We start from the raw sequence: 15,497 nt of genomic DNA on the forward strand, positions 1-15,497 counted from the left end.
TTTTTTTTTTCTTTTTTTTTTTTTCCGTACTAGGGTTCCTAGAAGCCCTTCTACCTCCGGCTTACACTCCCAGACCTATTTTATACTCTTTATTTTCTTTTCTTGGAAACAGGGTCTCTTAAGCCAGCACAGCTGGCTTCGAACCTGCACAATCCTCCTCTCATCCACCTCCCAAGTGCAGGGATTACAATGTGCGCCACCACCCCTGACTAACATTATTCTTAATTTACTCTTGGTAGTCCAGTCAAGTGTATAAGCCAGTTCTTTGAGCTGGGGCTGAGGCAGCACACCTATAATCCTAGTTCTTGGGAGGCTGAGACAGGAGGATCACAGCTTCAAGCTCAGCTTTAGCAACTTAGATCCTGTTTCAAGAATATTATATGTCTGGGATTGTGGCTCAGAGGTTGTATGCCCCTGAATTCAATCCCCAGCATCAAAATAAATCATTTCTTTGATTTGTTCTTTTCTATAATTTATATTTGTTGGTATTAAGGTATAGGTATAATTTCTGCATGCTTATGGTCCTCTTAATTGAATTATTCTAAAATTTAAAAAAATGACTTCTTTGATTTTTCAACATAATACAGCTGAGTATTGTGGTATACACTTATACCAGTACTTGTTAGGCTGAGATAGAATGACAAGTTCACATGATCTTACAACTTAGTTGAGGCCTGTTAGCAACTTAGTGAGACCCTTTTTCAAAATAAAGATTAAAAATAGGACTGGAGATCTACCTTGTAGGTAGAAGGTCATTGGGTTCAGTCCGTAATACCACATACACACAAAAGAATAATACAAAGCCGGGCTTGGAGCACGCTTGTAATCCCTATGCGTGGGAGGTGGAGACAGGAGGATTGTGCAGGTTTGAAGCCAGCCTCACTGGCTTAAGAGACCCTGCTTCCAAATTAAAAAAAAAAAAAAAAAAAAAAAGGTCTGGGAGTGTAGCTGGAGGTAGAAGGGTTTCCAGAAACCCCAGTACCACCAAAAAAAAAAAAAAAAAAAAGAATAATACATACTCATTTAGCCAGTACCAGAAAGTTCAAACCAACAAACTTCATGGCAATGTATGTTTTTTTTTTTTTTTATCTTCTGTAATGGGGATGGAATATAACCCAGGGGCATTCTACCTCTGAGCTCCACCCCCAGCCCTATGTTTTATTCTTTATTTTGAACTGGTCTCACTGAGTTGCAAAAAGGGCCTCGAGGCTGTCCACAAACTGTGCTTCTCCTGTCTCAGCCTCCCAAATGCTGGGATTAAAAGTGGGCAGCACAATGCCTGGTGGTAAGGTGTATTTATGAATCACATAAAGCAGTTTTATTATATATTTCTTTGCCAATTAGCAGTAACCTCTCTCTTCCTGTTTTTATTGTGTGTGTGTGTGTGTGTGTGTGTGTGTGTGTGTGTGTGTGTTGCTGAGGATTGAATCCAGGGGCATTCTACCTCTGAGCTATACATCTAACCCTATTATTTATTCTTTGAAACAGTGTCTCACTAAGTTACTGAGGCTGTCCTGTGATCCTCCTGTCTCTCAAGTACTGGAATTATAAGTGTGTGCCACCACACCTGGCTTTCTTTCTTTCTTTTCTTTCCTTTTTTTTTTTTTTTTTAAAGTATTGGAGATCACCCATGGCCTCTTGCATGCTAGACTAGTGGTCTACCATTGAGTTATATATCCTGGGCCCTGGAACTTCACCCCCTAAACCATGGAGTAAACTTAGGAGTGATTTACCACTGAGCTATGTTCCCCAACCCTTTTCTTGTAGTATTGGGGATTGAACCCAGGGACATTCTACCTTTGAACTATAACCAAAGCTGTATTTTATTTTTCTTTTGAAACAAGCTCTCTATTTTGATGAAAGTCTCACTATTTGCTGAGGCTCCACTCAAACCTGTGATCCTCCTGTATCAGTCTCCCAAGTAACAAGTACTGGGATTAGAAACATGTATTTATTCTTTATTTTGAAACAGGGTTTTACTAAGTTGTGGAGGGCCTCACTAAGGAGCTGAGCCTGGCTGTGAACCTTTGATCTTCCTGTTTCAGCCTCCCAAGTATTGGGATTATAAGAGACTGGCTCCAAATCTGCAATCCTCCTGTCTTGCTCAGCCCTATATTATTCTTTATTTTGAAACAAGTTCTCACTAAGTTGTGAAAGGCCTCACTAAGTAGCTGAGGCTGGCTAAGAATCTGAGGTCCTCCTGTCTCAGCCTCCCCAAATACTGGGATTACAAGACTATGCCATCACACCTGCCCTAGAACACAATTTTTTAATGGCTACATAATGTATCATTGTAGTTGAATCAAACTTTTTTTGAGAGGCTTTTAAAATGTTTCTCTTCTCTAAATCAAACAACAGCCAGACGTAATGGCCCACCTTAATATCCTAGTACTTTGGAGACTGAGGAAAATCCCAGGTTCACAGTCAGCCTCAGCAATAATGAATTTGGGCTGGGAGTATAGCTCAGAGGTAGAATGCCTCTGGGTTTAATCCTTAGTATTCCCAGAATAAATAAGTAAATAATATACATTATTGTTAACATTGTTAAACTTTACTGTCCACTTGTCTTTGTGTAACTATTTTGTGTACTTATTTCTTTGTTTCCTTAAATTCTTGAAAATTCTCATTAAACAAATCACTTTTTGGAGGTTGGGAGTCTTACTAAACTGCTGAGGCTAACCTTGAGCCTGTTATCCTGTCTCATTCTCTCAAATCACTTGAACTTGGGGATATTCTACCTCTGAGCTACACACCCAGCCCAATTCTCCACCCCCACCCCTTGGAAACAGGGTTTCACCAGGTTGCAGAGGGCCTCACTAAATTGCTGAGGCTGTTTGCAAACCTGCAATCCTCTGTTTCAGCCTCCAAAGTACTGGGATTATAGTTATGTGCCACTACGTCTAGCCAATTCAAATCACTTTAATCTTCACAATTTATACAGCATGGGTTATACAAAATCTGATCTACTTTGTAGATAAAGAAAAATATAGACCATTTTTCTCATGGAACCCAGAGTGTGGTTGGGGAGATGGAATTTCACTTTCAGAAATTAAAAAGAAGCACTTCACTGAATCATTTTTGTTAATCTGTACAAAAACAGTATAAATTACAGGGGGTTTAAGAGAATTTATTAGCATCAGCGTTATGGAGATTTTTTTTTTTTTTTTTTTTTTTTTGTGGTGACGGGGATGGAACCCAGAGGCGTTCCACCTTTGGGCTACACTCCCAGACCTATTTTGTATTTTATTTGGAAACAGTGTCTCACTAAGGTGCTTGAGAGCCTCACTAAGTAGCTGAGGCTGGCTTTGAACCTGCGCAGTCCTTCGTCTCAGCCTTCCAAACGCGGGGATTAGAAGCGTGCGCCACCACGCCCTTCTTAGTGTTATGGAGAAATATATTTGAAATGGAGAAGACAAGGCAGGACAAAATTCATTACGTTAAAATTAAGCATCATTTTTGCCATTTTCAGTCTAAGACTTAAATAAATTTATTGGAGACTTTCAGAAGTAAATTACTTGTTGAATTTTTAAAATGGAAACTCTTCTGGACTTTTATCCTAGTCATTTTAAATTTGGATAACTTACCAAATTTAATTTTGTTCAGTTTTTGTTCAATTTTGTTTTGTTCAGTTTCACTGATTTAAAAAGAGTAGCAGGAATAGCAGCAGTCTGTTTGGTGGTGGGACACCGTCGCACCATTCCTGATAAAGTCAGCATTGATGAGGAGAGGCGCAGTCTCTGGCAAATTGGTTCATCATTAGAGTGGTTCTATCCTAGCTTCCTGGGTAGTAGCTTTTTTTGCGGGGGGGACTGGTGTTTTAACCCAGGGATATTTTGTCTGTGAACTACACCACTAGCCCTATTTTATTCTTTATTTCTCATGAAGTTGAGGGCCTCACTAATTTGCTGATGCTGGTCTTGAACCTTTGATCATCTTGTCTCAGTCTCCCAAAAGCACTGGGATTACAAGTGTGTACTACCGTGCCAGGCTGTAGTGGTTCTTAATTAGATGTCTGGGGTCTTGCAGAGTTAACATTCTCCATCGGGGCATGCTTTTATTCTTCCTCGGGGCTGAGTACAACTCCATTATGAATGTATACCACATTTTTCTATTCTTTTGTTGATAGATACCTTTTACAGTTTCATAACTTGATCATTGTGAATTATGCTGCTATAAACATGGCTATACATGTAACCTGCTATTCTCTTGGATAAATACCCTTACATTCACTTTTACAGTGGCAGGTAGTTGTTTCTTTTGGCTCTTTTTTTTTTTTTTTTTTTTTTTTTTTTAGAAGGGTTTATTTGGGATTGAACCCTGAGACATTCTATATCCAAGCTATACTCCCAGCCTTATTTTTTTATTTTATTGGTGCACTGTATTCATACATCATAATGGGATAAAAAAAAAAAACTTTTGTAGACATACATGCACACATCGCCCAGTTAGCCCCTACCCGATCCCCACCCATTCCCTCCTCATCCCTCCTTCCCATGCTTGACTTAGTGGTTGACATCTAGTATTATAGCAATTTGTCCAAAATTAACAATGATAATCTCACAGAACAGTTTCATTTGTCTGCTACCAAGCTTTTGATGACTTAAAGATAACATTTCAGTATTTCTTTTTGCTTTATTTCTTACCAGAGAATATTTTTTTCTTTTTTTTTTTTTTTGGTGAAGCTATCATACATTTATTTATTTATTTTTCAGAAAAAAATCTATCCTAATGTGGAATATGGACTCTAGTTATCCAAAACGATCTCGAAAAAGAACAAAGCTAGAAGATGTATATTTTCTGATTTCAAACCATATAAAGCTACAATAATTGAAACAGTGTAGCACTGTTTTAAAGGCAGATATATAAACCATTGGAGTTAAATAAAAGCCTAGAGCTAAATTCTTCCATATATTGTCAAGTTATTTTTGACAAGGTTTCCATGAACATTTGGTGGAAGAAATAATAATCTTTTAACTAAATATTGTTGAAAAATAATAATTACATGAAAAAGAATAAAATTGGACCCTTACCTAACACCATATACAAATATTAACTCAAAATAGATAAAAGACATAAATATAAATCTTAAGACTATAAACCTTTAGAAGAACATCTGGATCATTAAACCTCACAACATTGAAATTGGTAGTGATTTATTGGATATGATTTCAATGGCACAGGCAACAGAAGGGTAAACAAACTCCCTAAAAAATAAAAAAAATATTGTATATCCAAAGACAATGTAAACAGAGTTAAAAGTTACTGATAGAATGGGATAAAATATTTCCAAATGCTATCTCTGAAGGTATATTAATATTCCAACAAGAAATTCTAAAAATTAGCAACAATAAAGGCAAACAGTATCATTTAGAGGTATGTAGAAGACTAACATAAATAATGAATCTCCACAGATAACCAATCTTAGTTGTCTGTTGGATGGAAAATCTTGTTTCTCTGGTTCTGGTGTGTGTTACCTAATTCTTCTTTGTAGTTAATCTCTTTGAGTATTTTCTCTAGCGCTGGTTTTGAAGACACGAATTCCTTCAGTTTCTGTTTGTCATGGAAGCTTCTTATTTCCCCATCTAATTTGATAGAAAGTTTTGCTTGGTAGGAAATTTTTGGCTGGAAGTTACTTTCTTTCAGGAAATTTTTGGCTGGAAGTTATTTTCTTGGAATATGTTACTCCAAGCCCTTCTGGCTCTCATGACTTGGTTTGGGAAGTCTGGAGTGATTCTAATTGGTTTGCCTCTGAATGTCACTTGGCCCTTTGTTTTTGTTGCCTTTAAGATTCTCTGCTTGGCTTCCACATTTGTCATTTTGACAGTTATGTGGTGTGGTGATCCTCTTCTCCGATCCTGTCTAAAGGGAGTTCTATAAGTTTCCTGGACCTGTGTATCAACCTTTTGCTCTATGTTTGGAAATTTTTCTGCTATCACTTCCTTGAAGAGATTGTTGATCCCTTTGGTTTCACCTGCTTTTCCCTCCTCTATCCCAATTATTCTTAGGTTAGCTCTCTTAAAATGGGCCCATATTTCTTCAATGTCAGATTCCTGCTGTCGGATTTTTTTTTCTAAATTAGAAACTATGTGTTGATTTTTGGAGTGATTATCTTCTAAGAGCGAGATTCTATTCTCCATGTGGTCTAATCGGTTGTTTGTACTTTGAATTGAGGGCTTTACTTCATTAATTGCATCCTTTATCTCTTTTTGGCTCTCTCTGAATTCTTTTCGAAACACCTCTATCATTTCTACAGTTATTTTCCTGATTTGATCTTCTAGAAATCTTTGAATTTCTGTTTTATCGGGTTCTGATGTTGTGGGGTTGTGGGCATTCATTGCTCCATTGTTATTCCTCTTTCCCATGATTTCGGAAGTTTGTGCCTTCTCTGGGTTCTTCCCTTGGGTCACTAAGACTTCACTTAAGGTGCTCTGGATCTTGAGTCTGTGGTATCTAAGTCCCCACTACTACTTTACTAGGTTGTATCGCAGAGTCTCAGACCCAGGGAGTCATTTGAGGCTGCTTTAGACCATGGAGGGGGGTGCCAGGTTGGGTGTTCTCCTATGGTGTGATATCTCTGCCACCGCCACTCCCCCACTGGGTCAAGTTCCTGGGAGTGCAGTACTGGGATTTCTTCTCTAGGGGCCGCAATTTGACTCACTGTTGTTGAGTGCGCTGATGGATCTGTAGTGGACTCGGTGAATTCGCTGCTGCCTCTGGTGGCAATATGGCGCTGCTGCCACGCCCTCGGCCGTGATGGTGGCGTATTTCTTCTCTGGTTTTGAGCTCTGCTCTGAGTCCCTGCAGGGTGTGCTGAGCCCAGCCACTGGGAGCTTTAGATGCTCTCTGCGCCGAAAAATCTGCCGAATCCCTCTCGGCTCGCTGTACACCGCTACTCTCTGGAGCCTGTTGGGCTGTTGAGTGCGTTGGTCTCGTGCTGTCTGGTGAACTCGCCACTGCCGCCGGCAGTAAGGCTCTGCAGCCACGTTCTCAGCCGTGAGGCTGGCGTATCTCCTCTCTGGTTCTGAGCTCCGTTCTGAGTTCCCCTCTTCTCTGGGGCCTGGTGCTGCAAGGAAAGATGGCGCCCGCTGCTCTGCGCTGTGGTTCCAGCCGCAGCACTGCGATCTGGTTTCTTTCTGGTGTCTTGTTTTTCCAGCCCTCTTTTTCTCTGTCCCTTGTAATTACATTTTTTGTTTCTCTGCTGATGGTGTTTTCTGACTATGAAAGGCGCTGATTTTGTAGTAATAGAGACTGGTTGTTAGCGGGGCTTGTAAGCCCCGCTTTTCTCTGTCTCCATCTTCCCGGAAGTCCTCGTCTTTTTATTTTTGAAGCAGGGTCTCACTGAGTTGCAAAGGCCTTCCCTAAGTAACTGGTTTCCGCCTCCCGAATGCTGGGATTACAAGCTTGCGCCACCACGGCTGGCCCCCCAGCCTGATTTTATTTCCTATCTGGAAACAGGATCTCATTAGGTTGCTGAGAGCCTCACTAAGTTGCTGAGGCTGTCTTTGAACCTGTGATCCTCCTGTCTCAATCTCCCAAGTATAGGATTACAAGTATGCACCACCATACCCAGCTTCCTTTGGCTTTTTTGAAAAAAATTTATTTTAACTATTAAATACGCTCGGCGCAATGCCAGAATAGGTGCTTAGTTGTTTGGACAGAGGACAATACATGACTGTCTACAGTTCTGAAAGACTTGTTGCTATACTTCCTGTTCTGCTGGGTCCCTGAGATAAGTACTTTATTTCCAAGCTATTTATCAAAGATTCCTGTGTCCCAGGTACAGGTACACAAAGGATACAGCAGATGAAAGGCCATAGGTTAGTAAAATTTTTCCTGCCCATGTAGCCCTGTCCTCCAAGGCCAATCTCCCCAGCTCTGCTGTCACAAAAAACTCTTACCGTATTGCTGTGGTTTAATTATGTCCTTTGTTTTGTTCTTAAACCACATAGTTGCTTTTCTTCTTTTGGTTGGTTGTATAGTGTAAGTTTAAAAATAATTGAGCCAGGCCTGGTGGTGCATGCCTGTAATCTTAGTACTTGGGAGGCTGAGACGGAAGCATCACAGGTTCAAGGGCAGCCTCAGAAACGTAATGAGACTCTCAGCAACCTAGGGAGATCCTGTTTCAGAAACAAAAAAATAGAAAAGGTCTGGGTATGTAGCTTGGAAGTAGAATACCCCCGGGTTCAATCCCTACACAATGAAAAGAACAAAAAGAGTTTGGAGTAGGAGTTAAATTCTTGCTATAGAGACAGAGGTGTTTAGGTTAAACACAGAGGCACAGTGTGTATGTTACTTTCAAGTTTTGGCTGAGAACAGATGGAACTGTCCTGTCCATGGGGATATTGGTGAAGGAGATGGCTGCTACAAGGTACCTTTGAGTATCTTCTGCGGATCACTTTTAGGTGCTATGATAGGTGACTGTACTAGCAGTTTTTCTAACAAGTACCCTAAGTCATTCTTTCTCTGCAAGGAGTGGGAATAAACTAAATCAGCCAGTGGTTCTCAACATTGTGTGCTAAAAACACCTAGGAGGTTTTCACGGTTCAGTCTTTAGGCATTTGGATGGGCTGTTTCTTAAAACTTTGATCAATATAATGTGAAACATCCCAGGTCCAGGATGAGAAACACTTCTGTGACATCATTTGTTTTATGAAATAAAATAAAATACATCATCCCATGAACTACTAAGCTTGAGAAAATACATATAAAGGTTGTTGAACCAGGCATGGTGGCACACGCCTGTAATTCCAGTACTTGGGAGGCTGAGACAGAAGGATCATAGGTTCTAGGCCAGCCGCAGCAACTTAAGTTTTCAGCAGCTTAGAGAGCAACTGTTTCAAAAATACAGAAACGGAGCAACTGTTTGAAAATAAAATACACCTGAGGTTTTAGCTCAAAGTTAGAATGCCCTTTGGTTCCATCTCGTTGGTCCAAAAAAAAGGTGGTGGGTGAGTTAAAATTGTAAATTAAGAAATCTCTTGGTAGCTTGGCATGGTGAAGCACATTTGTAATCTCAGTATTTGGGAGACTGAGACAGGAGAATCACAGATTTGTGGCCAGCCTCTGCTATTTAGTGAGGCCTTCCACAACTTTGTGAGATTCTGTTTCAAAAATAATAATAAATAGGGCTTAGGATTTAGCTCAGAGGTAGAATATCCCTGGGTTCAATTCCCAGTACCACAAAAGGAAGGAAGGGAGGGAGGGAGGGAAGGAAGATCTGTTGGTGTTGGGCCTGGTGGCTTGTGCTTGCAATCCAGTACTTGGAAGGCTGAGACATGAGGATCGCAGGTTCAAAGCCAGCCTTGGCAATGTAGAGAGGCTCTTAGAAATCTGATGAGACCCTGTTTTCAAATAAAGAAATTTAAAATTGGGCTGGGGGCATAGCTTGAAGGTAGAATGCCTCTAGGTTCAATCTGCAATACCAAAGAAAAAAGAAATCTGTTGGTACTGGACGTAGTGGCACATGTCTGTAATACCAGAAATTTGGAGGCTTAGATAGGAGTATCATGAGTTTCAGGACAGCCTCAGCAAATAGTGAAACTCTCACCAACCTAGCAAGACTCTGTTTCAAAAATAAAAATAGGACTGGAGGTAGAATGCCCCAGTAAACACACATACACAATCTCTCTCCTCCTCTCCTCTCCTCTCCTCTCCCCTCTCCTCTCCTCTCCTCTCCTCTCCTCTCCTCTCCTCTCCTCTCCTCTTCTCTCTCTCTCTCTCTCTCTCTCTCTCTCTCTCTCTCTCTGTCTCTGTCTCTGTCTCTGTCTCTGTCTCTGTCTCTGTTGTATGGTATAACAAACACTGACTACATTCTTTAGGGTGATGAGGGCATTTACAATAGCTTTCCTTAATAGTGTGTGTGTGCGTGTGCGTGTGTGTGTTGATAGAAATGGAGCCCAGGGATGTTCTACTTCCAAGCTACATCTCCAGACTGAATTTTTATTTGGAAACAGGGTCTCACTAAATTGCTGAGGCTGGCTTTGAATCTACAGCCCTCCTGTCTCAGCCTCCCAAGAACTGTGATTACAGGTGTGAGCCACTACACCAAGCCTTATTATTTCTTAAAGGAAAACTTTATGGGCACTATAGATGACATTTTTGTGATTAAGAACTTAAGTGTAGTACAGTTTTACAGAGAAATACTGCTTTTTACAAATAGTCATAGCTGGGCATGGTGGCACACACGTACCTGTGTAATCCAGTACTTGGGAGACTGAGACAGGAGTATCACAGGTTCATGGCCAGCTTCAGCAACTTAGTGAGGCCTTGGTTCCAAATAAAAAATAAAATAGTGGTGGGGGTGTAGCTCAGAGGTAGAATGCCTCTGGGTTCCATCCTTAGCACCACAAAAAATAAAAAAAAAAAAAAAAGGCTTAAAATCTCAGAGTTGGGAGGAAGAATAAAAAGCTTTTGGTTGCCGGGTGTGGTGGTGCACGCTTGTAATACCCCTGCCCTGGGAGGCAAAGACAGGAGGATCGCGCAGGTTCAAAGCCAGCCTCACTGGTGTAGGAGACCCTGTTTCTAAATTAAAAAATAAGGCTGGCTTTGAACCTGCGCGATCCTCCTGTCTTTGCCTCCCAGGTCAGGGGGATTACAAGCGTGCACCACCACACTCCGCCCAGCCCTACTTTTTAGTCTTTTTTTTTTTTTTTTTTTGAAACAGAGTCTCAGTTGTGAAGAGCCTTGCTAAATAACTGAGGCTGTCCGTGAACTGCAATCCTCCCATCTCAGCCTCCCATATGCTGGGATTACAAGTGTGCACCACCACACTGGGCTATTCACATCCCTTTTGAAGTGTTGTAGCACAGCTGAATACATGTTTTTGGAGGGCAGGGTTTGTTTTTAAAATTAGCCTTCAAGCCAATGTGGTGGCACACTTGCAATCAATCCTAGTACTTGGGAGGCTGATACAGCAGGATTCTGGTTCACAGACAGCCTCAGCTATTTATTGAGACCCTTTGCAATTTAGTCCCTGTTTAAAAATGAAGAGTAAAAAATAGGGCTGCGAGTGTCGTTCGGAGGTAGAATGCCCCTGGGTTTAATCCCCAGTATGGCAAAAAATTAAGAAAGTAGCCTTCAGTAGAGATTTGCTCATATTATGTGCTTCTTTGTGTATGTGTGTTGGTAAGGATTGAATCAAAAGGCATTCTACCTCTGAGCTTCTAAGCTACACCCCGTTTTATTTTTTATTTGGAAACGAGGCTCTCTCTAAGTTCCTATGGCTGACCTCAGACCTGTGATGTTCTGTCTGAGCCTCTCAAGTACTGGGATTACAGGCATGCACTAACATACCCAGCATGTCATATTCTTTTTTTTTTTTTTTTACCTAGAAGTTGAACCCAGAGGCATTTTACCTCTGAATTATACTCCTAACCCCATTTTTATTAACTTACTTATTCATTTATGGTCCTGAGAATTGAACTCAGGTGCATTCTACCTCTGAGGAACAACCCTAGCTTGGTTTTATTTATTGTTTTGAAACGGGTTTTGTTAGGTTACTGAAAATTCTCTAAAAGGCTTTTATGAAAGCTTTGGTCATTTGTCTACACACAGGTGTGAAAATGGGCAGATTTTCAGGGATTTTTATTTCAGGTGAAAAGGCTCTTGTTTGGTAAGTAATGTCTATAATGAGAATTCTCTGTAGAAGGATCCTAGTTCAGTAACAGTATCTTAATTTCCCTGGTGGATATTTACTCTTTGTGAACTTATTCTGGGTTTTATTAAGAAGTTGTCTCTTTACTAGTTCACATAGATTCTTATCTGGAATCTGTATTGGGGTTACCAGCCTTTTTTTTTTTTCTTCTTCTTTTTTTTTTTTTTTTTTTCCTTCTTGCATATAGCAAGATTTCACCCAGGGTCATTTTACTTCCAAGCTACCCCCCCCCCCAGCCCTGTTTTTTATTCTTTATTTTGAAACAGAGTCTCACTAAGTTGCAGAGGGCCTCACTAAGTAGCTGAGGCTGGCCACAAACCTGCAACCCTTCTGTCTTATCCTCCCAAGTACTAGGATTACAAGCATGTGCCCCTGTGCTGGGCTATTACTCTTTGTTTGTTTTGCAATACTGACCCAGGGGCATTGTGCCTCTGAGCTACGCCCCCCACCCCTATTTTTCAGTCTTTTTATTTTTGAAACAGTCTCACTGAGTTGCAAAGGGCCTCGCTAAGTAGCTGAGGCTGGCCATGAACTGCCATCCTCTGGTCTCAGCCTCCCAAATGCTGGGATTACAAGCGTGCACAACCACATCACGCTACTGTTTACAGACTCACTGAGTTGCAAAGGGCCTCACTAAGTAGCTGTGGCTGGCCATGAACCTGCAATCCTTCTGTCTCAGCCTTCCAGGTACTCAGTACTCAGATTACAAGCGTGTGCCATCATGCCCACTACCATCTGTTATTTGAAGATTTAGTCTTTATTTTTCAAACATGTCCTTCAAAAAACATGGAACATAATTTAGCAATTTGGGATGCACGTGTTTTTTTGTTTTGTTTGTGGTACTGGGGACAGAACCCAGGAACATTCTACCTCCAAGCTACATACCCAGCCCTATTTTTTATTCTTTTATTTTTGTTTTTGTTTGGTTTGGTTTGGTTTTTCTTTTGTGGTACTGGGGGTGGAACCCAGAGGCTTTCTACCTCCAGGCTGTATTCCCAGCCTTATTTTTTATTTTATTTGGAAACAGGGTTTCACTACATTGCTGAGAGCCTCACTAAGTAGCTGAGGCTGGCATCGTACCTGCATGATCCTCCTGTCTCAGCCTCCCAAGCGCTGGGATTACAAGCGTGTGCCACCACGCCTGGTTTATTCTTTTATTTTTGAAACAGGGTCTCACTGAGTTGCAGAGGGCCTCACTAATAGCCGAGGCTGTCAGCGAATGGTGATCCTCCTGTCTCAGCCTCCCAAATGCTGGGATTATAAGCGTGTGCCACCATGCCTAGCTAGCTTAGTTTTAAATTAGCTTTATTTTTCTGTGTTATAATATGGCATTAAATGTGCTGCAGTACTGATGCCTTTTCTGAAAAGTTTTTCTGTGGCCATCTGTTCTTTTGTTGGTGTGTGTGTGGTACTAGGAATGGAACTCAGGGACCTTCTACCTCTGGACTATACTCCCAGACCTATTTTATATTTTATTTGGAAACAGGGTCTCACTAAGTTGCTGAGGGCCTCACTAAGTAGCTGAGGCTGGCTTTGAACCTCTGCGATCCTCCTGTCTCAGCCTCCCCAGTGCTGGGATTACAAGCATGTGTACCACCACACCAGGCATTGGCCGTTTGTTCATAAGTAAAAAAATAATTGCTGTTTCCATCTCTTGGTAGACACAGTTGATGCTGTTTCATCTTGAAGTTCAGTTTTTACTTGTCTATGAAATTTTACAATTTGAAGGTACAGATATAAAGAAGTTTCTATATGACTTAATATATATTATGAAGATAACTATGGCTATTAATGAATTTTTGAAAAGCAAGTTCTCTGTTTTAATTAATACCTCTTTTCTTTTCTTCCCCCAGAGAATGGATCTTGGTGAATGTCTGAAAGTCCATGACCTGGCTTTAAGAGCAGATTATGAAATCGCATCCAAAGAACAGGATTTTTTCTTTGAACTTGATGTATGTGGTTTTGCTTTAATGGGTATTGTCTTTTGCAATGGAACATTTTGAATATGAGTATGCATTTTAAATATGGTTTATTATTCCAATAGTAAAAATTAATCAAGTTATCTTCGTTTTATATGTAGTATAGTACTTAAGTCAGATCATGTACTCTTTTTGAAAAACTTTTTTTGGGGGAAGGTACAGGGATATACTTCCAAGCTATACCCTCAGTCCCATTTTATTCATTCATCTACTTATTTATTTAATTTTTTGGTACTGTGATTGAACTCAAGGGCATTCTACCTTTGAGCTATGCCCCCCGCCCGGGCCCTATTTTTTTTTTTTTTTTTTTTTTTTAAATTTTGAAACAGCATCTCACTAAATCGTATAGAACTTCACTAAATAGCTGAGGCTGGCTGCAAACCTGTTAGGTAGGTAGTGTTTTAAGTATTAAGCTGGAATTTTCCATTGTAAACATTGTTAAAATTCTTAGTGTTTATTCTCTGAAAAAAAAGGGTAAGCTTTCCTAATAGTAACATTTCCATTGTGAAATTTTTGAAAATTGCAGAATATGAACAATTTTAAAACTATTATAACATTCAGAAGTAATTGTTAACATTTTATATATAGTCTTTCATTTTTTTCTCTTCTACTTTATATTACTAAATTGGGGTCTTAATACATATATAATTTATAACTTGCCCTATTTTTTTTTGGTGGTCCAACCCTTCCCTATTTTATTTTTGAAACAAGGTCTCACTAAGTGACTAAGGTGGGCCTTGAATCTGCAATCTTTCTTGTCTCAGCCTCTCAGGTATTAGGATTACAGGCATATATCAACACACCTCCTGGCCCAACATGATTCTTTTCTTTGAACAAACTTTGTAAGTCAGAGGTCATTTATAGAGCTTTTGATAAGGAAAAAAACACATTGCAGAGTATGAAAGTGACAGTTTCCTTATAGCTTTGTCTCTTCTGGAATTATTTTGTTTACTCTTTGCCTGATGGGAGAAGAAAAATAGTACTTTTAGATTTATTATTTTTATTATTATTACTTTTACTTCCATGGTAGCATTTTTTCTTTTTTTTCCCTGTGGCACTAAAGATTGAACCCAGGAGCATTCTGCCTCTGAGCTACACCCCAGCCCGTTGTTTTGTTTTTGTTTTTCGGGTCTGGGGATGGTACCTAGGGCCATTCGACCTCTGAGCAACACCCTCTGCCCTATTTTTTATTCTTTATTTTGAAACAGGTCTCACTTGTGGAGGACCTCACTAAGTAGCTAAGTGATCCTCTCCCAAATGCTGGGATTACAAGCATGCGCCACCATGCCCGGCTGTATTTTTATTTTGAAGCAGGGTTTCACTAGGTTGATGAGAGTTTCACTATTTGCTGAGGCTAGCTTCAAACCTGCAGTCCTCTTGACTCAGCCTCCCATGTACTGGGATTGTAAGCTTGTGCCGCCAACCTACCTCCATGATAGCATTTTTAAAAATGACTAGTGGGGCATGGTGGCATACAACTGTAATCCCACCTACCCTGGAGACTGAGGTAGGAGGATCACAAGGGCTAGCCTGGGCAACTTAGTGAGATCCTATCTCAAAATCCAAAGGGCTGGGGACCCAGCTCAATGGTATAGTGCCCCTGGGTTCACTCTCCAATACCACAACAAAGAGATGATAGATAGGTAGATAATATTTTTAATAAAGATATTTCTAAATAAATTTGAATTTCTGGCAGTAACCTTTTAAAATTAAATGTTGTAGGCCATGGATCATCTGCAGTCATTCATTGCAGATTGTGACCGCAGAACAGAAGTGGCTAAGAAAAAGTTAGCAGAAACTCAAAAAGAGATAAGTGCTGAAGTGGCAGCAAAGGTAAGAATTTTAATCCTTTCATTAGTACAAAG

General features: G+C 40.3%; 1 protein-coding gene across 4 annotated transcripts in view; it reads left to right on the forward strand.

Moving 5' to 3' along the window:
• Positions 1-15,497, forward strand: part of LOC308266958 (putative RNA-binding protein Luc7-like 2) — a gene marked incomplete at both ends in the record, with an annotated part of 71,739 nt that overhangs the window by 31,859 nt on the left and 24,383 nt on the right. For all 4 annotated transcript variants that reach the window (XM_080701351.1, XM_080701352.1, XM_080701350.1 and 1 more), the window contains 2 exons: positions 13,507-13,605; positions 15,355-15,465. In XM_080701351.1, coding sequence (XP_080557477.1) covers positions 13,507-13,605; positions 15,355-15,465 — 210 coding nt within the window. The remainder of the gene's footprint in view (positions 1-13,506; positions 13,606-15,354; positions 15,466-15,497) is intronic.

Source organism: Muscardinus avellanarius, assembly GCF_963383645.1.
Source record: "Muscardinus avellanarius genome assembly, chromosome: 9".
NCBI lineage: Eukaryota > Metazoa > Chordata > Mammalia > Rodentia > Gliridae > Muscardinus > Muscardinus avellanarius.